Below are 25,326 nucleotides of genomic sequence, written 5' to 3' on the forward strand. Positions count from 1 at the left end.
CCACCTGACTGCCTCTTGAGAAATTTGTATGCAGGTCAGGAAGCAACAGTTAGAACTGGACATGAAACAACAGACTGGTTCCAAATAAGAAAAGGAGTACGTCAAGGCTGTATACTGTCACCCTGTTTATTTAACTTATATGCAGAGTACATCATGAGAAATGCTGGGCTGGAGGAAGCACAAGCTGGAATCAAGACTGCCAGGAGAAATATCAATAACCTCAGATATGCAGATGACACCACCCTTATGGCAGAAAGTGAAGAAGAACTAAAGAGCCTCTTGATGAAAGTGAAAGAAGAGAGTGAAAAAGTTGGCTTAAAGCTCAACATTCAGAAAACAAAGATCATGGCATCTGATCCCATCACTTCATGGGAAATAGATGGGGAAACAGTGGAAACAGTGTCAGACTTTATTTTTCTGGGCTCCAAAATCACTGCAGATGGTGACTGCAGCCATGAAATTAAAAGACACTTACTCTTTGGAAGGAAAGTTATGACCAACCTAGACAGCTTATTAAAAAGCAGAGACATTACTTTGTCAACCAAGGTCCCTCTAGTCAAGGCTATGGTTTTTCCTTTGGTCATGTATGGATGTGAGAGTTGGACTATAAAGAAAGCTGAGCACCGAAGAATTGATGCTTTTGAACTGTGGTGTTGGAGAAGACTCTTGAGAGTCCCTTGGACTGCAGAGAGATCCAACCAGTCCATCCGAAAGGAGATCAGTCCTGGGTGTTCTTTGGAAGGACTGATGCTGAAGCTGAAACTCCAGTACTTTGGCCACTGATGTGAAGAGCTGACTCATTTGAAAATACCCTGATGCTGGGAAAGATTGAGGACAGGAGGAGAAGGGGACGACAGAGGATGAGATGGCTGGATGGCATCACTGGCTCAATGGACATGGGTTTGGGTAAAGTCCGGGAGTTGGTGATGGACAGGGAGACCTGGTGTACTGCGGTTCAGCAGGTCAGAAAGAGTCAGACACGACTGAGCGACTGAACTGAACTGAACTTCTCCCTTTGGAGTAGTGATTTGTTTGGCTGGGCACTCATAGTCACCCTCTAATTCTGATACTGTCACACATCTCTGGGTCAGAGCACACCCTGTTTTGAACAACAGGATGTGAGGGCTTGGAGTCTGTTTCTGTGGTGTCCAGGACTGGGAATGGGGAAGAAAGCAATAGGGAAAGGTGATGACTTCAGACTGTACTACAAAGCTACAGTCATCAAGACAGTATGGTACTGGCACAAAGACAAAAATATATCAATGCAACAAAACAGAAAGCCCAGAGATAAATCTACATACCTATGGACCCCTTATTTTTAACAAAGGAGGCAAAAATGTACAGTGGAGAAAGGACAATCTCTTTAACAAGTGGTGCTGGGAAAACTGGTCAACCACCTGTAAAAGAATGAAACTAGAACACTTTCTAACACCATACACCAAAATAAACTCAAAATGGATTAAAGATCTAAATGTAAGACCAGAAACTAAAACTCCTAGAGGAAAACATAGGCAAAACACTCTCTGACATAAATCACTGCAAGATCCTCTATGACCCACCTCCTAGAATAATGGAAATAAAAGCAAAAATAAACAAATGGGACCTAATTAAACTTAAAAGCTTTTGCACAACAAAGGAAACTATAAGCAAGGTGAAAAGATAGCCTTCAGAGTGGGAGAAAATAACAGCAAATGAAACAACTGACCAAAGATTAATTTCCAAAATATACAAGCAGCTCATACAACTCAATATCAGAAAAACAAACAACTCAATCAAAAAGTGGGAAAAATATCTAAACAGACATTTCTCCAAAGAAGACATACAGATGGCTAACAAACACATGAAAAGATGCTCAACATCACTCATTATCAGAGAAATGCAAATCAAAACCACAATGAGGTATCATCTCACATTGGTCAGAATGGCTGCTATCAAAAAGTCTACAGACAATAAGTACTGGAGAGGGTATGGAGAAAAGGGAGCCTTCTTATACTGTTGATGGGAATGCAAACTAGTATAGCCACTATGGAGAACAGTGTGAAGATTCCTTAAAAAACTGAAAATAGAACTGCCATATGACCCAGCAATCCCACTGCTGGGCATATACACTAAGGAAACCAGAGTTGAAAGGGACACATGTACCCCAGTGTTCATTGCAGCACTGTTTATAATAGCCCAGACATAGAAGCAACCTAGATGTCCATCAGCAGATGAATGGATAAGAAAGCTATGATACATATACACAATGGAATATTACTCAGCTATTTAAAAGAACACATTTGAATCAGTTCTAATGAGGTGGATGAAACTGGAGCCTATTACAGAGCAAAGTAAATAAAAAAGAAAAACACCAATACAGTATATTAACGCATATATATGGAATTTAGGGAGAAGGCAATGGTAACCCACTCCAGTACTCTTGCCTAGGAAATCCCATGGAGGGAGGAGCCTGGTAGGCTACAGTCCATGGGGCCGCAAAGAGTCGGACATGACTGAGCAACTTCACTTTCACTTTTCACTTTCATGCACTGGAGAAGGAAATGGCAACCCACTCCAGTGTTCTTGCCTGGAGAATCCCAGAGTCGGGGGAGCCTGGTGGGCTGCCATCTATGGGGTCGCACAGAGTTGGACAAGACTGATGTGACTTAGCAATGGAATTTAGAAAGATGGTAACAATGACCCTTTATGTGAGACAGCAAAAGAGACAGATCTAAAGAACAGACTTTTGGACTCTGGGAGAAGGCGAGGGTGGGATGATTTGAGAGAATAGCATTGAAACATGTATATTACCATATGTGAAATAGATCACTAGTCCAAGTTTGATGCATGAAACAGGGCACTCAAAGCCAGTGCACTGGGAAAACCCAGAGGGATGGGATGGGGAGGAAGGTGGGAGGGGGAGTTGAGATGGGAGACACATATACAGCCATGGCCGATATACGTCAATGTATGGCAAAAACCACCACAATATTGTAAAGTAATTAGCCTTCAATTAAGATAAATTAATTAATTTTTAAAAAAAAAGAAAGAAGGAAAGGTGAGACTCGTGCTTTGGGGCAGAAGGCTGGTAGAGATTTTGCCTCAGCTTCTCTGGAGGTTGTGCCCTGGAGGCAGCAGTGGGTGGTCCTGACCTATGGTGGGTGGAAGAAGGGGAGCTTCAGAAAGCTCTTGGGTGGGGCAATGGTACTCAGTGTTTATACTGTTCAGCGAATCTTGGTTTTGGCTGGTACTTCATTCAAATTCTTCCTTGCTGCTGCTGCAAAGTCGCTTTAGTTGTGTCCGACTCTGTGCAACCCTATAGACGGCAGCCTGCCAGGCTCCCCTGTCCCTGGGATTCTCCAGGCAAGAACACTGGAGTGGATTGCCATTTCCTTCTCCAGTGCATGAAAGTGAAAAGTGAAAGTGAAGGCGCTCAGTCGTGTCTGGCTCTGTGTGACCCCATAGATGGCAGCCCACCAGGCTCCCCCATCCATGGGATTTTCCAGGCAAGAGTACTGGAGTGGGGTGCCATTGCCTTCTCCAAATTCTTGCTTATGTTACTGTTATTTGTTGCTTAGTGTTCTTCCCCCATTATGGCTTCCCAGGTGGTAAAGAATCTGCTTGCAGGAGACACAGGTTTGATCCCTGGGTCAGGATGATCCCCTGGAGAAGGGAATAGCCACCCACTCCAGTATTTTTGCCAAGGAAATCCCATGGACAGAGGAGCCTGGTGGGCTACAGTCCATGGGGTTACAAAGAGTCAGACAGAACTAAGTACCTGAGCATGCACACACATTCTTCCCCCATTATTTAGGGGAGGTCTCTGGGGTCCTGGCCTGACGTCTCCTTCTAGCCCACAATATACGGTGCCTCACATATCACAGGTGCATGGTGCTGGATGCTGGCTCTGTGGACTTGTCATCCTAGGTGTCCATGCTGGATAGTGCAACCTCATTTCACAAAGAAGTCAGCATTTTTTTAATCTAAAATTGTAACAGATAAAGGCATTGGCATATCCAGAAAATAGGACAAATTTCAGGAATTAGTGGTGGCCAAGACTGGGGCTTCCACTGAGGATCTTCCCCAATGATGTGACTTTTGATGTCCCCTTCTCTTGCTCCACTCTATTTCATTAGATGTAGGTGGCATGTCCTTATTTTTCTATGGAAGGTGCTTGATAGAAATCTATTGAGCTGCTTCTCTCCTGCCACTGACTTTATTTATCCTCTGTAGGCTCTTTATAGGTGGTGATATGTGGTCAGGCTAAAGTTGTGAGCTCAGAGGATTTGGGTACACTCTCTCCCTCCTTCTTTCTTTCGTCAGTTACTGGAATGTGGTTGTGTGCTAGGCACTGGGTTAAGTTCTGGGGGAACAACCTCAAAAGAAAACATGATGTCTGGTTACAAATATATGCCAGTCTCGTGGAGAGAGAAAAGGAAATAATGACCTCTTGGGGTGAAGTATGGGAAGCCAGGGAGAAATGTCCTTTACCTGATGGATAAGACCTCCCTTAGGCTTTTGCCTGCTGACCTCCTGAAGATGGTCAAGGACAGTGTGGGTAAGTTAACAAACTCTATGCTTGCCTTTCTCCATTTGTGCAGGTAGAAATGTCTGCCCAGAGGTTAATTTCTAACAGGACAGCCCAGCAATCTGCGTCTAATTCTGATTATACCTGGGAATATGAGTATTATGAGATTGGACCAGTTTCCTTTGAAGGACTGAAGGCTCACAAATGTAAGTCTTGTGCAATTTCCCACTGTAAGCATGTTGTGTGTTTGCCTTAATGTGTGAAGCCACCAGTGTTAACTTTCCCCGGACATGCTTATACATAACTTTATCCTCTACCCCCTAACCCCCCTAAATCCCCTCCATATATAGGCTCATTGATCTGGGATGTATAACGTGAATGATGAAGAACTTGCAAGATTCCCTTAGTGGAAGATGAGTCAATGTCCCTTTCAAATTGAAACTTAAAAATTTTAATGATTCCAGCTCTCCAAAACTGTGAACATTTAGACCATCAAAAATGTATACACAAATAGAATCTAGGACTCTAATTTGAAGAACCTTCCTTTTGTAACACTTGGTTCACAGCATCCTTCAGCCCTGCTGGGTTTCTGAGACTGTGGAAAGCAGTCTGTCTGTGTTTTTTCTTTTTTTTTTGTCTGTGTTTTTTCATGATAAAGGACCAGAAGAGTTCACGATCATTCCCAACTCTGTGTTATAGGCATGAATTGTGCTTCATGTTATTGGAATAATTAATCATCTAGCACAGAGCAAGGAAATATAATTCTATGAAAGGGTACTGTTCACCTCTAGTCATAACTGCCTGCTGACTGGCAAGCATGAAACAGCTGTTTCCTTAAGCAGAGTTGACATGAGCAGAAACTGCTGCCCATTCCCGGGCCCTGTCATGGTTACCCTGTAAATATCCTAGAGATGTTTGGCTGTTTCAGAATGAATGTCCACAGTACTATAAAAGTGGTAGGTCCTTTAATGAACCAGATGAATGGGACATGTTTAAGAAATACAAGAGGATTAGAATTGAAGATGAATGTGGCCAAGGAAGTGCTTTCACTCCTTTCATATTTTCTGGCCTCTGCCTCTCTGAGCTGTCTTGGCATCATGATCTCTCACCCCTACTTGCTGCTCCATTGCAAGGTGGACTTTCTAGTTTTTTCCAGCTTCATTGAGATATAATTGACAAATAAAATTGTCATATATTTATACAATAAATAAAATAATGATACATTGTGTATATTGTGAGAGGATTCTCTCCATCAACTTAATTAACATTTCTATCACCTCAGGTATATATATTTGATTGTTTATCCATTGGTAAGAACATTTAGGTTCTACTCTCTTGCCAACTGTACAAGATAATATTATCAACTATACTTTCCATGTTACACGTCAGGTCCCCAGACCTTATTCATCTTATAGCTGAAAAGTTTGTACTCTTTTTACCAACCTCTCCCGATTTCCCCACTCTTCAGCCTCTGGCAACCACTTTTCCACTCTCTGTTTCTTTGAGTTTGACTTCTCTTTTAAAGTCTACGTATAAGTGATATCATACTCTAATTGTCTTTCTCTAACTAGCTTATCTCACTTTATATAATGCCTTCCAGTTTCACCCTTGTTGTCATAAATAGCAATATTTCCTTCTTAAAGGCTGAATAATATTCAAATATCTATCATCTATCACATTTTCTTAATCCATTCATCAGTGAATGGACAGTGAGATTGTTTCCATACCTTGGCTATTATGAATAATGCTGCAATGAACAGGAGAGTACAGATACCCTCTTCAAGGTAATGCTTTCATTTCCTTTGGCTCTATTTCCAAAAGTGGAAAAGCTGGATCTTATGGTAGTTCTGTTTTAGTTTCTTGAGGAACTTCATACATCATGGCTATACCAGTTACATTCCTACCAACAGTGTACAAGGGTTATCTTTTCTCCACATCCTCACCAACATTTGTTCTCTCTTGTCTTTTTTGATTCTAACAGGGGTGAGATGATATCTCTTTGAGGTTTTGAACTGCATTTCCCTAATGATTGGCGATGTTGAATACATTTTCACGTGCCTGTAACATTTGGATATTGTCTGTGGAAATATGTCTGTTCAGGCCTTTTGCCCATATTTTAATTGGGTTTATTTTGCTATTGAGTTATACGAGTCCCTTGTATAATTTGGATGTTAAACTCTTACCAGATATGTGGTTTGCATATGTCTTCTCCTATTCCATAGGTGATCTTTTCACGTTATTGATGGTTTCTGATGGTAAAGCATCTACCTGCAATGCAGGTTCAACGTAGATCCAGGTTCAATCCCTGGGTCAGGAAGATCCCCTGGAGAAGGAAGTGGCAACCCACTCCAGTACTCTTGCCTGGAAAATCCCATGGACGGAGGAGCCTGGTAGGCTACAGTCCATAGGGTTGCAAAGAGTCCGACAGGGCTGAGCAACCTCACTTTCACTTTGCTATGCAGAAGCTATTTAGTTTAATGTAGTCCTACTTGTTTATTTTGCTTTTGTTGCCTTTGCTTTGGGTGTTAAATCCAAAAAATCATTACTAAGAGTGATATCAAAGAGCTTACTCCTATATTTATGACCCTTATTTTGAACTCTCACTAAGATCTATTTCTAGAGATTTATCTTGTTCTTTTGTTTGGAACATATTCCTCTATTTCTTCCTTCTTCTTGACTCTCTGTGTTGGTTTCTGTGCATTAGCTAAAACAGCCACTTCTTCCAGTCTTAAAGGAGTGGCATGTAGGAAATGTTTTGTGAGAAGCCCTGGCCACCAGAGCTAGGCACTCAAGGAAACTCAAGCCCTGTATGGGCTGCACAGTGGGCAGGGTGCTTGCCCAGCCCAGCTGTGGCTTGCAGCTGTGACACAGGGGTGGGTGGGGCTCCCAGGGGGGCACCCCTACTGACACTAGCAGGTTAGAGGGAGAGTTCTAAGATGGCACCCACCAGCCCTGGAATTAGCAAGGTAGAATGAGATCATAAAATTGGCATCTGCCAATGTGTCCATCACCGGAAAGAGTCCCAGCAAATTTGTGCCTCTCCAGCAGAAGCTTTAAGATTAGTTAGTGGGTCTCCTTTCTGAATAGTCCAAGTGATTTTCAAATTGGTGTTTTGTACTAGGTCCCGGGGTGAGGGAGTCTGTGCACGAACCCTTTAAACATATTCTCCATTCCCTGCAGAGCTGTTTTTCCTGAAAGTAACACCCATTGGTTTTTTAAAGTCAACCATTTTGGGGGCTTGTCTTTCCTAGGCAGGATCGGCGATCTGGGATGCTTTTGATGGAACTCAGACCCCTCTCACCTTAGAGAAGAGTTCTGTATTTTTGAGATCTCTCCGAATTGTGGATTGCTGCACCTAGGATGGAGTTTTTTTCTGTTTGTTTGTTGTTTTGTTTTGTTTTTTTTTTTTTGGTGAGACTGTGTTTCTGCCTCTGCTAACTGTCTCAGTGCTGTCTTCTTATCCTTTGTCATAGAGGCGCTGATTGTTCAGTTTTCAGGTCTTTTCTGAGGAAAGTATCCCTGTGTAGTTGTATGTCCCTAGGAGAAGGTGAATTTGGGACCTTCTTACACTGCTATCTTGAACTGCCTCCAGTGGGGCTCCAAATGTGTGGTCCAGATCCTTCCTCAGGGAGGATGAGAATTGGGGCTTACCTCTGATTACACGATGCTCTGCTGGGGGTGGGGTTAATGGCAGGAGATGACTCAGCCTTTCTTACTGATTTGAAGGTGGGTACTTTCTCATTTGTCAGATGTGTAGGAGTCATTCAGCTAGCTTCTGGAACTCTTTCAGAGGGAACTGCTCCATATGTAGCCATATATTCCATGTGTCTGTGGGAAGAGGGGACCTCAGGAGCCTCCCAAGCCTCCATCTTGGTCGACCCCCAGTTCCAGCTAATTAAGTTTTAGACTTTTCCTCACCCCTGATTGCAGGAAGGACCACAAGAGCCTGGCTTCACCTGTAGGTCCTGAGGGTCTGGATGCTGCTGATTGCTGGTGGCTGTGGTTGAGCAACTCCTGGACCATTAGAGGGACAGGGGCAGTGATAGCTGGCTGATTCCTGCCTTCTGGTCTCCATCGGTGGGGTTGTAAAGGGTTTGGAGTTAAAATTTTCCTATATCAGGAGCTTTCTATTTTTGTTCCTTAAAAAGCATTAACTAAATCACATATCCTTTACCCCTGAAGTGAATAGTAATAATCAAATGCTTTCACACACTCCTTTGTTGTTGTTTTCTGCTCAGTAGTTCCGTATGGAAGTAAAAGAAAAGCACGTGGAATCTGTTAGGATGTACTCTCATCCATTATCTGACGGAGGGCTATTGCTGTCAGGGTGTGAATCACCCTCATTGATTTGCTTTGATTCTTTAATCCATTATTTTTCTGGAACAGTCTGTGGGTAAGGGTACTTGCTGTTAAGGATTTTAATTAAAATCAAAATGACTGGGCAAATCACCATATGTTTTCCTGTAATCTAAGTTTTTATAACTTCATGACACAGATTTTATTTTTGTGTCATTTTGCTCCTGCCTTTTTTTCTTAGTTTAAAGGGCAATACTGCTGTAATTTTGGTTGGGGCATTTCCAGGGACAGTTGAAAATCTCTTTGGGGCATATTACATTTAGAGATGATTATAGCTGGAAAAAATTCTTGCAAAATATAGGCATTACTTACACATTTTACCTTCTATACCATTAAGAAGGGGAGCTTTTTGTCAGTGTTAGCATTCATTTTAGGCAAAAACCAGAAATTCCTAGGTAAGTCTTTACTATTTTGATATAAGAGATCTGATTAGAGGCTCTTAGCTTCCAGAACAAACTCCAAGACATACAGGAAAATAAGTCAATTATTGTACTGTGTACCTTTAGGATTAGTGTCTTCCATTTTAAAAAGCTGTTATTCTGGGCTTCATGTGCATCTCCTTGTTTTGCTGAGAAAAATTCAAAGCCAATTAGGTGCAAGTTGAAAAGAATGAAAATCAGTCACTTCAAGGAGAAGCGTTTAGGAAGATAGGAGAGACCATAACAGTTATCTTTTTACTTTACCTGTGATGGGTTGTTCTTAGCAACAATAGTTACATCTCTAGTTAGACTAAGTTCTCCTTCCTGCTGAAATTAAGATCCTGTCTCTATAGGGTCTTTCATCTGAGAAAAAACCTCTGATGATCATTGTAAATTCTCCTTTTGCCTTCAGTTTTGAATCTGGTAATAAACTTTATAACTATCTGAAGTGGACCTGTAACTGACATACATTTGGTACCATAAAAATGGACATTCATTCATCCATTCATTCTATACGTATTTATTGAGCACCTGTTATTTGCAGCACTATTTTTGTTAATAAATTTAATTGAAGGATAATTGCTTTGCAATATTGTGATGGCTTTTGCCATACATCAACATGAATCGCCCACAGGTACACATGCATCCCCTCCATCCTGAATCCCCCTCCCATGTTCTTCCCCACACTATCCTTCTGGGTTGTCCCAGAGCGCCAGTTTTGGGTGCCCTTCTTTATGCATCAAACTTGCACTGGTCATCCATTTACATATGGTAACGTACATGTTTCAGTGCTATTCTCTCAAATCACCCCACCCTCACCTTCTCCCACTGAGTCCAAAAGTCTGTTCTTTCCATCTGTGTCTCCTTTGCATACAGCCCCATGTTAAGTAATGGAGGTACAGCAGTGAACAGAAAAGAAAAAAGCCCGTCTCTTATGGATCTTGCATTCTACTCAGAGAGACAGATAGTAAACAAATAGACAAACTATGCCAGATGGTGATAAAAGATAAAGTAGGGAAAGGAGGTGTGAAGTGTGGAGGTGAAAGTATAGATAGAACGGCCATGGAAGGCCTTCCTGAGAAGGAGAAATATGAAAAAATGCCTGAAGGAAGTGAGAGATTGAGCTATAAGATACCTGGGGAAGAACATTACAGAAAATGCCCCATGGTTTGCAGTAAGACCTGTGATTGGGAGCACAGCAGACACAAGTGCTGGAAGCCCACTGTTGACTCCTTGCAAGGAGTATTCCATACCACAGAACTGATCCTAACACCTTAGGAACCAGAATCGGTATGAGGACAGTGCTTGCTCTGGTGTCCTGAGCCCTGTCTTTCAAATTAAGCAGTAACCCTTGCTTTTCATACAACCACGAGATGGAAAGGTCACAATATATTCTTTTTTAAAAATTTTTATTATATTGGACTATAGCTGATTTGGGCTTCCCTGGTAGCTCAGCTGGTACCAAATCAACCCAATTCAATTCCTTGGTTGGGAAGTTCCCCTGGAGAAGGGATAGGCGACCCACTCCAGTATTCTTGGGCTTCTCTGGTGGCTCAGATGGTAAAGAATCTGCCTGCAATGCAGGAGACCTGGGTTCAGTCCCTAGGTTGGGAAGATCCCCTGGAGGAGGGCATGGCAACCCACTCTAGTATTCTGGCCTGGAGAATCCCTGTGGACAGAGAAGGCTGGCAGGCTACAGTCCATGGGGCTGCAAAGAGTTTGGCCAAAAACAAACTTCTTGGCCAACCTAACGCAATTTTGTGTTAGTTTCAGATGACCATCAAAGTGATTCAGTTACACAGATACCTGTTGCTTTTCAAATTCTTTTTCCATTTACATTACTACAAGATATTTAGCAGAGTTTCCTGTGCTGTATAGTAGGTCTTTGTTGGTTATCTATGTTATACACAGTAGTGAGTGTATGTTAATCCCAAACTCCCAATTTACCCCTCCCCTCCTCCTTTCTCTTTTGGTAACCATCAGTTTGTTTTCTCAGTCTGTAAGTCTGTTTCTGTTTTATAAATAAGTTAATTTGTATCATTTTTTTTAATATTTCATGTATAACCATTACAATATTTGTCTTTCTCTGACTTACTTCACTTAGTATGATCATCACATTATTGCATTCTTTTTAATGGCTGAGTAATATTCCATTGTGTATATGTACCACATCTTTATCCATTCATCTGTTAATGGACACTGAGTTTGCTTCCACGTCTTGGCTGTTGTAAACAGTGCTGCAGTTGAACATTGGGGTGCATGTATTCTTTCAAACCATGGTTTTCTCTGGATGTTTGCCCAGGAGTGGGATTGCTGGATCATATGGTAGCTCTATTTTTAGTTTTTTAAGGAACCTCCATACTTAAGTGGAGGTTAAGCCACTCCAACTTCATAGTGGCTATGCATTCTCACCAGCAGTGTAGAAAGGTTCCCTTTCTCCACACCGTTTCTGGTATTTATTGTTTGTAAACTTTTAATGATGGCCATTCTGACTGGTGGTGGGGGTGGGGGGAATGGGATGGGATAGTTACTCTCATCCTCCCCTAGATTGGAGAACATAATGTATGGAAAAACAGATCATAGCAGTGAAAACCGTGCAGCTGTCAGCTCTCTTGTTTGATTCCTTTCACTAGAGGTCAGACAAAGGGAAAGTTATTTTATTATGATGCATTCTATCTGGAATTCCCCTGGGCAGTTTTCTCTTACTGTACTGTCTTGCTGTAATGGTCTCTAAGTAGCTCAGTCTCTAGACAGGACAGAAGTAGCTGTTTGGCTGTATTAGAAACCCCCGTGGAAGGCTTTTCCTTAACCAACCAGGTTTCTTGGAGCCCCCACTCACTCTATGTAAACCTCTGTTCTGACTTCCTCCTGAGAAAGGGTACTCTGGGGAAGACCAGAGGCTCTGTATTCCTCTTTTCACTGAAATGCTTGTGGCCATGAAATGACATAGAAATAAAACTTCAAGAGAGTTTGGTTGTTCCTGGAATGAGATGGAGCTCTCTGAAGTTCTCTGAAAGGGGCTCAGAGTGAGAAAGTTATCTGGGCTTGGGCCGCGTGTCAGAGGATGAGGTAGAGGAGAATTAACAGAGATAATCTGAGGAAGCAGAATTTCCTCTGGGGGAGAATGTGAGTAAGCAAAGCTACTTAAAGCATATTGTCATGAGAAACGTGGATTCCACATTATCAAGAGAATGCGTGAAAATGCCACTGGACCATGGGGATTCTAAAATTCTAACCACAGCTCTCCTCATTCCCACTCTCCTCTCTCTCGTGACGACTTTGCTGAGGGCTGAGACCCTCTCGGGTCCCACGTTATTGTTGCTTTTTGATCAGCTCCCTGGGTCACTAGAAAGCCGGGGTAAGGGACTGGGCTGGGTTAAAGGCACACTCCTCTACCTGTGCCCACCCTAGGCTAGGGGGCTGGAGGACACATGGGGATCCAGCCACCATTGGCAGTGTGAGAGCTGTCCTCATGCGAACCCCTCCCTAGTAAACAGATTTGAAAATGAATCAACATGACTAAATTCTCAACTGAGGACTTACATAACGCTGGCAGGTCATTTTAGAATTGGCTTTTGCTATTCAGGCAGTTGATGAAGTAGAGGAGGCTGAGCTGTCATTTATCTGCAAAATGATGCTTTGCAGTCTGTGCCCCCATAACTGAGATGCTATTGTTACATGTTAATTGCTTTTGTACACATGTGTTTTTTGGTATTTGTCCTTATGTCTTGTTAGGCTTCATTTCCATTAGTTTTTAAGGTAAAGTCTACAATTCCTGTTTCTCAGGCACTCTTAACCCTGGGCAAGATAAATTGGTTTTGCATCCAGAGTACTGAATAAATGCCATTGAATGAACTGGGGCTCTGTAACAACTTAAGGGGCGGGAAGGGGTAGGTGGTGGGAGGGAGAATCAAGAAGGAGGGGAAATATGTATACTTATAGCTGATTCATGTTGATGTATGGCAGAAACTAACACAATATTATAAAGCAATTATCCTTCAATTAAAAATAAATAATTTTTTAAAATGTCATTAAATAAAGGTTGTTACCCTCTAGGCAATAGTATATTTAGAATAAAAGTAAGAATTATGCAAAGCAAGTTGCTAATCTGACTTCTTCATATTAGAAAGAGTGCTATATACACATAATTCAATTAGAATAATGCTTTGTATTTAAACACATTCAGTGTATAAGTTCTATTCACCTTTTTTAAAATTGCTAGGCATCCTCACTGTATTGCCATGTAGGTAAACTTCTTTGAATAGATCAGAAAATGTAAAATAGTTTAACCCCGTTGCTTCCCCCAAACTTAAGACCTTATGATGAATGTGCCAGGTTGTGTAGACAGCTCAGTCTCAGCCCCATGTGAGAGACACACACTAGTGACTATTACCCGTGATAGGATCAAGGAGGGACCTGTGTAGAGAAGCACAGACAGAAAAATCATGGGGTTCACAGGAGGGAGCAGGCACATCATTTGGGGAGATTAGGCTTTCTGAAGGAGTTGATGTAGGGAATGCGCTTTGAATGAGGGATAGACTTTCATTATCTCCAGTTTGGGGAAAGTTGCTCCAGCCAGGTGAAGGTATGGGCCCCTGAAAAGGTGTGAGTATTAAGAAACTATGCCTAAGGGTTCAGGCAAATACAGGAATACAGTGTCGCCTAGACTGGTTGGAAGCATGAGTTTTAAAGTAAGGATCAACTGGGAGAAAATGACCGATTAAACAATCAGATCAGATCAGATCAGATCAGTCGCTCAGTCGTGTCCGACTCTTTGCGACCCCATGAATCGCAGCACGCCAGGCCTCCCTGTCCATCACCAACTCCCAGAGTTCACTCAGACTCACGTCCATTGAGTCAGTGATACCATCCAGCCATCTCATCCTCTGTCGTCCCCTTCTCCTCCTGCCCCCAATCCCTCCCAGCATCAGAGTCTTTTCCAGTGAGTCAACTCTTCGCATGAGGTGGCCAAAGTACTGGAGTTTCAGCTTTAGCATCATAGATTGCAAACGTGAGCTACCTTCTTCTCAGATGCCAGATATTGTAAAAGTGCTTTGTATATTGAATCTGTTCTCATGTGGAAAAGGTCAATTCTATTTTTGTTGAAGTATTTTTTGTGAAAGAGCAATATTATCAGAGGTACGATAAAGCAGATTCTATCAGAAATGAGGCCCAGGCAAAGACTGAAGGTAGAAGAGCACTCAGGAGGCCATTTGTATGTTCTTTGCAGGATGTAGTGAAGACGTGAGTTATGCCAGCATGAACATGAGTGAAAAAACAAAACTGGGTTGAGTTGAATCAGATGTCATTTTAAGCTTCATCCTGTAGTTTCTGCTAAAAATTGGATTTTCTAACTCAAGACACTTCAGTCTTGAGGACTTAGACAGCCTGATTCCGTCTTAAATTCTTCCATCGGGATGTAGAACCAAGAGTCAGGAAGGCTGGCATCTCCGAGTGTTACCTGAGTCAGGAGCCTGAAGACATGGACTCTTCCCTCATTCCTTGTATTAACTGTTCCCTGTTGTCCGATAGTTCAAGGTTGTCTCAGAAGACTGTGACCATCCTCTCTCATTTCATGTATCAAAAAGCACAGATTCCTTGAATGTTTAAATTTTATGTTGCTATGAAATACTAATCCCAGTGTTAACTGTCTTACAGATTCCATTGTGATTGGATTTTGGGTTGGCCTTGCAGTCTTTGTGATTTTTATGTTTTTTGTGCTGACTCTGCTGACCAAGACAGGAGCCCCACACCAAGAGTAAGTTTGGGCTGTTTCTAAATGTCTGTTAAACCCCACAGGGACTTGAAGAAACAGAAACAGTATCCAGGGGGTGGGGTTGCTTCTAATGGGTGGAGAGCTGGATTTGCTGTCCAGACCCAGGTGCTGGTTGGGTGGGACCTGTTTTCCTCCTGGCACTCTGCCTCTTGCTTCTGAGGCTTCTTCTCAAGTGAACCCTCGTGCACCTGGGTTTCTTGGTCTTTCCTGTAGTCTTAATGCTGATCCTGGCTTGATGTTTATTTTGAAAGATTACTAATTAGGATGGATTTTCTCCTTATTCCCAAAAGAATTTAGGTGACTCACCAGACTGAAAACGATGAAAAAGGACAATAACAAAAATAGGATGAAAGCTAGCTTAAAAAACATTTCAAGGAGCAGAGAAATGATACTCGACTAAATTGTTTAATTATTCACTGAATTCAGCACTTAATTTCCTCAAAATGAGATAAAGGATTATAAAATTTTCATGATGTGGTAAAGAACATCTGTGATGGGCTTTGGATTTATGGAGGAAATGATTGCATGGATGCTTAATGAGTGTTGAATAACATCAAAACATAATTGGTAAGTTATGGTTTGCAAAAACTCAGAAATGTTTTAGAGACTTTTTAAAATCCCAACTCTTCCAAAAAAAGGAAAAAATAACAACTTGTTTGATACCTTGTCAGTCAGTTCCAGAAGGCAACAGATAGCATATTCAAATTAGGTAATTAGAAGAGCTTTTAAAAAAATTAATGTTCTTATTGAAATATGTTGTGTTAATTTCTGCTCTACAGCAGAGTGACTCAGTTACACACATATTTCTGTTTTTTTAGTATTCTTTTCCATAATGGTTTATCCCAGGATACTGAATGTGGTTCTCTGTTTTATACAGTAGGATATTTCTTTTTATCCATTCTATATCTATTAGCTTGCATTTACTAGTCCCAAACTCCCAGTCCATTCCTCTGTTACCTTGGCAACCACAAGGCAATATCTATAAGTCTATTTCTGTTTCATAGATAGGTTCATTTAGGCCATATTTTAGATTCCACATATAAGTGATGTCATATGGTATTTGTCTTTTTCTTTCTGACTTACTTCACTTAGTATGATAATCTCTAGTTGCATTGATGTTGCTGCAAAATGGCATTATTGCATTCTTTTTTATGGCTGAGTAATATTCCATTGGATATATGTACCACATCTTCACTATCCATTCATCCCTTGATGGACATTTAGGTTGTCTCTGTATCTCAGCTGTTGTGAATAGTACTGCTGTGAACATAGGGGTGCGTGTATCTTTTTTAATTAGAGCTTTTGACAAATGGACTAGTCACAAGTTGTGGCCTGGGAAGAGAGCAGCCCCTCTTCCTGGATGGGGCAGGATGCCAGGGCTCAGAACACTGAGGAGTAGATGCCCAAATCTGAAGGGCCCTGATTGTCTTTCAGGAGCCCTGCAGAGAGACTGGCTGAGAGGAGCAATGACCCAGGTCAAGGGACACAGCCCAGTGTGACCTCTTTGGGAGGGAGCCTCCGATAAATACCCAGACCTGTCTTTCCCCATCTCTCCCCTTTCTCACCACTGCTCCCCGCTGGCTGAGCACCCCACCACTACCAGTGGCCAAAGCCTACATCAGAGGTCAGTTTCCCAGGGCACAGAGCAGGGTGGGGAAGGGTAGGGAATGACCTGGGAGACTAAATGGAAGAAAGTGAGCTCAAATCCTCACATTTCCATTCAATGTCTCCCTTCATCCTCACAGCCTAGCAGTGGTGTTCTCATTGTATCTCATCACACAGTCTGCAGTGTCTGCTGTTCAGTCTTCAGCCTGCACTTGAACTCTAACAACTAGTCATAGATAAAGGGAACAGTTCTGCCCATCACATAGCTGTTTTCAGACATTAAGGTCTGGGAGAAAAATTCAAACACATGTTAAATGAACGTAAAAGACCATTATATTGAAGGCTATGGAGATGGATGGTTGAGAATCTCTGGAATAGCCACTAAAAAAATATGAACTTTCCCTTTTCTGTCTCCTTGTTTTTGTAAACATCTGCATATGTCTTTGCTTCAGCATATTAGTCCAAGGAGTTTAGAAATATGGTGTAGATTATAGCAGTAGTAAAAGAAGCTGAGGACAAACTCAAGTTATAGTACATCTGGTAGAGTGATTGGGGAATAGTAAACCCCTTTATCTTCCTTCTCTTCAGATAGCCAGATGGACCTTTGCATGGTTATTGAGATGTACTTGTTTGATATAAGATGCATGTGATTTTATAAATGGGAACACCCTAGCTCAAAAGGGAGCATGACTTCCTGTAATGAGTAATTTTGTGTTTGTCTAGGCCATGATATTTGGTGAAACATTATTCTAGATGTTTCTGTGATGGTTTTTTTTTTAGGTGAGATCAGTCTTTTAGGAAGACTGATCATCCTCCATAATGAGGGTGGGGCCTCATCCAACTGCAAAAGGCGTTCCTAGAAACAGATGGACCTCTGTCTAGCAAAAAGGAATTCTGGCAAAGGACTGCCTTCAGACTCAGACTGCAGCTCTTCCCTGTGTCTTCAGCCTGTCCAAACCCTACAGATTTTGGACTTGCCTGTCTCCACCATCACATGAACCAATTTCTTAAACTAAATCTGTCCCCACCTCACCCTGAATGGATAGATAGATAGATATAGAAATAAATGTGCACAGGCACATACACACACACACACACACACACTCACACACTCACACACTCACACATACACACCCAAACACCCCTGTTGGTTCTGTTTCTCTGGATAACACTGACTAATACATTGACTTAACATTTCACGTTGACCCTGGGTAGCTGAGGCTTGTTTTTCCCCTTTTCCAGTTGGCAGTTTGTCCTTCTAATAGATGATTTCTCTTTTGATGGTGATTCTTAGTCATCTCAAAGAACAGGGGTCATTGTAATCCTACATGCTTTTGGTGAGGTTAAGGAGCAAGTTTGACCTTTTTATTTTTACTTTTAATGAAACAATGGATGAGCCCTCAGGGCCACACTTTAAATGTTTTTCTGAAGCAGTGTAAGACATGCATTTGGCTGTAGTATATCCAAATCAAACTGAATGATACAGACATATGGAAAAATCCCTAAATGGAGCAGTTAACAATGGTTTTATATCTTAGTAAACTTGACATTTATTTGGCAGGAAATATTTTTTGTAAAATAGACATTATCCAAGCAGCCAACTTTAAAATAAAACAGTCAGTTTTAAGTTTGCCCCTGATAATTAGACATGGAGGACATAATGATAAATCACTGAGAATAATGCTAAGAACATTTTTTGACATTTACCATCTGTCAGGGTCTGTTAATCACTTTATAGTATAATCTCACTAAGTTCTCACTGAAAGATGAAGTAAATCACATAGGATTTATCCTGTAAAATCTCACCTTACAGATGAGAAAAAAGAGACTGAATCACTCATATAAGGATTCACAGGTTTTAAAAAAATTATGCATATTAAAAAGCAGAGACATTGCTTTGCCAACAAATGTCCATATAGTCAAAGCTATGGTTTTCTCAGTAGTCATGTATGGATGTCAGAGCTGGACCATAAAGAAGTCTGAGTGCTGAAGAATTGATACTTTTGAACTGTGGTGTTGGAGAAGACTCTTGAAGAGTCCCTTTGACTATAAGGAGATCAAACCAGTCAATCCTAAAGGAAATCAGTCCTGAATATTCATTGGAAGGACTGATGCTGAAACTGAAGCTCCAATACTTTGACCACTTGATGCGAAGGGCCAATTCATTAGAAAAGACCCTGATTCTGGGAAAGATTGAAGGCAGGAGGAGAAGGGAACGACAGAGGACAAGATGATTAGATGGCATCACAGACTCAATGGACATGAGTTTGTGCAAGCTCCGGGAGACAGTGAAAGGAAAGCCTGGCGTGCTGCAGTCCATGGGGTCTCAAAGAGCCAGACACGACTCAGCGACTGAACAACAACAACAAATGGAGCCAAGCCTCAAACTAAAGTCTCTTTGAAGCTCCTGTTGTTACCCCTACATTAAATGACTTCATATCAGTAATATTAAATCTTTTTCTCTTACAGCAAAGATATTAGCAAGCAATAAGATTTGTTTTCTTTTATCACATATTGGATCAACTATGGGCTCTGGAGTCAAACATTTCCAGATTTACTGGAATGATTTACTGGATTCTTAGTCTGTCTGTGGCTCAAAGGGTAAAGCGTCTGCCTGCAATGCGGGAGACCCGCATTCAATCCCTGGGTCGGGAAGATCCCCTGTAGAAGGAAATGGCAACCCACTCCAATATTCTTGCCTGGAGAAACCCACGGACAGAGGAACCTGGTAGGCTACAGTTCATGGGGTCGCAAAGAGTGGAACACAACTGAGCAACTTCACTTTAGCCTCTCTGTACTTGATGATTCCTCACTTGTAAAAATAAAGTAGTATCTGCCTCCTCGGGGTACTGTAAAGATTGAGTGAACTGATGCCTATAGAACTGCTAGTATGCACTAGCCTCACAGCAGGCAGCCCTCAGTGAAGGTTAGTCCTGCCCTGCATGGCTCATGGCATCCTGGGGAGAACAGAGGGCTGCAGGTAAAGAGTAGGAAGGAACAGAAGATTCTCCTCCTCCCACAGGACAGCCAGGCCCTAAGCTTTCATGTTGGAGCTACATGTGCCAAATGTGACTCGTTCTACCCTGGCTTCACCTCACCTTGGGTATGTCTCTCAGAAAAAGTTGTTTTTCAGTTGCTCAATCGTGTCCAACTCTTTCCAACCCCGTGGACTGCAGCATGCCAGGCTGAACTATCTCCCAGAGTTTACTCAAATTCATGTGCATTGAGTCGATGATGCCACCCAACCATCTCATCCTCTGTCGTACCCTTCTCCTCCTGCCCTCAATCTTTTCCCACATCAGGGTCTTTTTCAATGAGTTGGCTCTTCACATCAGGTGGCCATAGTATTGGAGCTTCATCTTCAGCATCAATCCTTCCAATGAATTTTCAGGACTGATTTCCTTTAGGATGGACTGGTTTGATCTCCTTGCAGTTTAAGGGACTATCAAGAGTCTTTTCCAGTACCACAGTTTTTTGGCACTCAGCCTTCTTTAAGGTCCAATTCTCACATCTATACATGACTACTGGGAAAACCATAGGTTTGACTCTATGGACCTTTGTTGGCAAAGTGATGTCTTTGTGTGAAGAAAGAGTAAGATGATTTTAGAAAGGAGACTAAGTAGAGAGTCTTAGTCATGGCTCGAATGTCTGAATTCTAACAGCTTTAGGTAACAAGCTCTCTGGATTGTGGGTCACAAAGAACAATTGATTCAAGTAAGATATCAGGCAGCATCCTTTTGGAATATGACTCAGTTCAGTTCAGTTCAGTCGCTCAGTCATGTCTGACTCCTTGCAACCCCGTGGACTACAGCACGCCAGGCCTCCCTATCCATTACCAACTCCCGGAGATTTGGTTATGTCTCTCAGAAAAAGTTGTTTTCTTTGGTGCTCAGCTTTCTTTATAGTCCAACTCTCACATTCATACATGACTACTAGAAAAACCATAGCCTTGACTCTCACATTCATACATGACTACTAGAAAAACCATAGCCTTGACTAGACAGACCTTTGTTGGCAAAGTAATGTCTCTGTTTTTTTAATATGCTGTCTGGGTTGGTCATAACTTTCCTTCCAAGGAGCAAGCATCTTTCAGTTTCATGGCTGCAGTCACCATCTGCACTGTTTCCACTGTTTCCCTATCTATTTGCTATGAAGTGACGTGATCAGATGCCATGATCATAGTTTTCTGAATGTTGAGTTTTAAGCCAGCTTCTTCACTCTCCTTTTTCACTTTCATCAAGAGGCTCTTTAGTTCTTCTTCACTTTCTGCCATAAGGATGGTGTCATCTGCATATGTGAGGTTATTGATATTTCTCCCGGCAGTCTTGATTCCAGCTTGTGCTTCAGCCAGTCCAACATTTCTCACGATGTACTCTGCATATAAGTTAAATAAGCAGGGTCACAATATACAGCCTTGACATACTCCTTTCCCAACTTGGAACCAGTCTGTTGTTCCACGTCCATTTCTAACTGTTGCTTCTTGACCTGCATACAGATTTTTCAGGAGGCAGGTCAGGTGGTCTGGCATTCCTATCTCTTGAAGAATTTTCCACAGTTTGTTGTGATCCACACAGTCAAAGGCTTTGACATAGTCAAAAGCAGAAATAGATGTTTTTCTAGAACTCTCTTGCTTTTTTGGTGATCCAATGGATGTTGGCAATTTGATCTCTGGTTCCTCTGCCATTTCTAAATCCAGCTTGAACATCTGGAACTTCTCAGTTCATGTACTGTTGAAGCCTGGATTGGAGAATTTTGAGCATCACTTCTGAGTAAGGCCCCCACTCAGAATTGACTAGTGTTGAATCAGCCACTTAGTTCTATCTTTTTCTCCATGGAGACATCCTAGGCAGACTAAATTGCTGACCTATGGAAAGAGTGCATGAATCCCCTTGGAAGGAGTAGGACATAAGGATGGCAAATAGGCTTCTTCCCTTAAGTTTACAACTTGGGATCATTTTAGCATCAGAACTTCAATTCCAGAGTCACTGCCTACTCAGTGGCTTCTGTTAAGGAGAGGATGTGTCATAATGAGATTATGAGACAGGAGTAAACAGCTCTCTAAATCTCACTGTAATGCAACACAGGTTTACACTGTATTCAAGCTACATCTCTTCTGAGGGTTGGCAAGGGGTGGACCGATGCTTCTTCATCGTAGCTGCAGTGTTTCTAAGGTTCATCCTCCTGAATTGCTGTGACAAGCAGTGGGGCACGTGGAGAACTCATACCTGCTGGTCTGTTCTTCAGCCAGGAAGTGGCACGCATCTCTTCCTCTCACAGCTCATTGGCCAGGACTGGCCACACCCATCTGACCACCCGGCTGGGGAGGGTAATCTGTGTGCCCAGGAGGAGACTCAGATAAGGGTGAGTGCTGGTAAAGCAGAGATCAGAGGGAGAAGGACTCTTATAAAGCTGCCATCATGCCTTTTTAAAAAGCTTTTAGGTCTAAGAAGTAGCTTTAATGGGGATTATTTTCCCATGGAATATCTCCTGTTGTATGGAGTGGGTGGACCCTCTCACTTGAGTCCTTTATAGACAGGATAAAAAGAATCATTTTTTCCTGTGCTTTCTCCACTGAGGAGCCATTTACTCTCTTTGCCGTCTTGTTAAAGCACCGTAATTGCCGCATTGTCATAAATCTGCCAGAGAGAAGGAGTAAGGGAAAGAGTTGGGTTGCATTTTATGTTGAATATTTTGTACTTCTTAAAAAAATAAAGATCAACTCTCAGACATCGTACACCTCAGATATCCTCATTTTGTGTAGCCTTTGCTAAGTGCACTTGTCTAGGTGGGGATGGTCTCTTTTTTAGGGATGAGGACGGTATTGCTCATGATCTTGCAAAAATGGAAATTGCATCTTACCTGGAGTTGCAATTTACCTGGGTACGATTCTCACCCAAGCATGGGTACAGCGCACCTAAAAGCTAACAGCTGGAGATAATGACCAAGGTCACAGGAACCAGCTGAATGCAGACATAGCAGGTTGTTCCTCAGGAAGATCTGTTATTCTGAGAGGTCTCCATATATCAACAGGTAAAAAATCCAACTGCTTTACATGTCTGATTCAAGTTATACACCTTTATTCAGGAGTTCCTTTTAATTCTTCATCAATTAAGAGGTATTTCCTGAGTGCACAGCTATGACTTGCCCAGACATGCTGAGGGTCATTCTAAGGTAGTATAGTCTTTCCTCAGAGACTGACATCTCCCTGGCAAGTCAGAACTACCAATGAAAGCAACCAAGAGGCACTTACACACACACACACACACACACACACACACACACACACAAGGGTTTGGTTGGTGCCTCTGCTAGGGCGTGAAGCTCTCAGGACAGGTTATGGCTCCAGAAATAGTTATTATCATTTTCTCACCGGTGGTTCATCTCAAGAGTTTTCACTCTTAGTAGGTCTTTGTTTGGCTTAGTGAAAGTGAAGTCGCTCAGTCATGTCCGACTCTTTGCTCCACTCCTGTGGACTGTAGCCTACCAGGCTTCTCCATCCATGGGATTCTCCAGGCAAGAATACTGGAGTGGGTTACCATTTCCTTCTCCAAGGGATCTTCCCAACCCAGGGATTGAACCCAGGTATCCCGAATTGGAGGCAGACACTTTAACCTCTGAGCCACCAGGGAAGCCCATTGTTTGGCTTATGCATCTCTAAAAGTCCACTGGAAGTCCCTGCCAGAAATCGTAGGTGCCTGCTGGACTGCCCACCACTTTTTTGAGTGGAGTAAACCTGAGAGTAGTGAGGGCTTGCTAAGACTGAGCAGTAGGCAGCCCATTTGTAAAAACTCATTATAAATCTGTAAAATTCCTAAGGGAGTAACGCAGAGCCTTACGGGTGTTTTCCCTCAGCCAGTGAAAGTGGCAGAAGTCTGATCTCCTGACTTGATTTGTCTTAGGGTCACAGAGGAAGGAGCATGTCCCTGAATACTGGAGGTGGCTGTGCCTTTCACAGGAATCAGGGCTCCTGAACACCTGCAGATACAACTGTCCAGGGTACTGACTGAGGGTCTAATGACAGCAAGTCCCTTTGAGAGATGCAGAGATGAGTGGAATACAGCACAGCAGTATATAGGAGAGAAACGATCACACCAAACAGCTCTGACATGAGACAGGAAGGGCCGCACCCTGTAGGTGATTGACCTGTTCACTAAGTCGTGTCTGACTCTTTGCGACCCCATGGACTGTAGCCCACCAGGCTCCCTGTCCATGGGATTTCCCAGGCAAGAATGCTGGAGTGGATTGCTGTTTCCTCCTCCAGGGGATCTTCCCAACGCAGGGATCAACCCACAACTCCTGTGTCTCTGCATTGCAGGTGAATTCTTTACCACTGAGCCCCCTGGTAAACCGGTGTAAGAGAAGATTGATTAAATAGGACAGGAGCCAAGAGAAGGGGAAGATTCCTTCTTGTTGGGAGATCAAAAAGTCCGTGGAGGCAGGGACATGGGAGTTGGATAGCAAAGGACAGATTTGATTTTGACAGGAGTAGAAGGAACAGCACGAGCAAAGGCACAAAAGGGAACCATCCTAAGGGCTTTGGGGGACAGGCAGGTCCCATGTGGCTGGACTGTAGGCTTAGCAAGGGGACTGGTGGGAGCAGACACCAGAAAGGCCATGTGATGTGGGAGTGGACTCTCTGAAAGATCAGGAAGAAGGATTTGGAGAATCGGTGAGTTTGTGAGCAGGGGACTGTCATGGAAGCAGATGAGGTTCCCTGCAAGTGCTAGTGGACTGGATGGGTCCTTATGAGGGAGAATCTCCCATCTGGTTCAGAGACTACATGACACAAGCCAGAGTGAGAAGAAAAGAATCGAAACAGTCTGAACAGTCTTTTTACTCTGACTGGTGGAGTTTGGGAATATTGCAATCAATAGAATAGGTCCAAATTGCATTTCTTATAACAAGCTGAAAAGGAGGAATACAGATTCTTAAATAAGTGAAACTAATGATTTTTAGATTCTACCAAAATTAACAGTTTTCATTTTTCTAAAGTTAGTACGACACAGGAGAATTTCTTGCAAACACACTAGCTTGATCTAAATTTCATGATGACAAGGTATAGAATAGGTAGGACTGTGACAAATATAATGAAAAGCACTAAAATTCTTGGAGATTATGAATTTTCTAATTTTCTGAGTCTGTCCGGGCTCCTATAAATACCATGGATGTTTACTAGATGATTTGTTAAGTAACAGAAGTCTATTTCGCACAGTTTTGGAGCCTAAAAAATCCAAGGTTAACGTACTGGCAGATTCAGTGTCTGCTGAGGATTTGTTTCCTGGCTCATCAATGCTAGATTTCTCACTGTGTCCTCATATGGGAGAAGGAACAATGACTCTCTCTCTCTCTCTCTGGGGCCTCTTTTATCTGGGCACTAGTCCCATTCATTATCTGAGCCACAGTCAGCTCCTGGTCTTGTTTTTGTTGACTGTATAGAGCTTCTCCATCTTTGGCTGCAAAGAATATAATCAATCTGATTTTGGTGTTGACTATCTTGTGATGTCCATGTGTAGAGTCTTCTCTTGTGTTGTTGGAAGATGGTGTTTGCTATGACCAGTGCATTTTCTTGGCAAAACTCTATTAGTCTTTGCCCTGCTTCATTCTGTATTCCAAGGCCAAATTTGCCTGTTACTCCAGGTGTTTCTTGACTTCCTACTTTTGCA

General features: G+C 42.3%; 1 protein-coding gene across 8 annotated transcripts in view; it reads left to right on the top strand.

Moving 5' to 3' along the window:
* The window catches only part of MRAP2 (melanocortin 2 receptor accessory protein 2), a 105,601-nt gene that overhangs the window by 67,196 nt on the left and 13,079 nt on the right, over nucleotides 1-25,326 (top strand). For 7 of the 8 annotated variants that reach the window (XM_010834659.1, XM_010834658.1, XM_010834656.1 and 4 more), the window contains exons 2-3: nucleotides 4,581-4,713; nucleotides 14,941-15,040. In XM_010834659.1, the coding sequence (XP_010832961.1) occupies nucleotides 4,587-4,713; nucleotides 14,941-15,040 (227 nt within the window). In that variant the 5' untranslated portion in view covers nucleotides 4,581-4,586. The remainder of the gene's footprint in view (nucleotides 1-4,580; nucleotides 4,714-14,940; nucleotides 15,041-25,326) is intronic. The other variant, XM_010834663.1, reaches the window with a different exon arrangement.

The sequence above is a fragment of the Bison bison genome, unplaced genomic scaffold (genome assembly GCF_000754665.1).
Source record: "Bison bison bison isolate TAMUID 2011002044 unplaced genomic scaffold, Bison_UMD1.0 scf7180017864035, whole genome shotgun sequence".
NCBI lineage: Eukaryota > Metazoa > Chordata > Mammalia > Artiodactyla > Bovidae > Bison > Bison bison.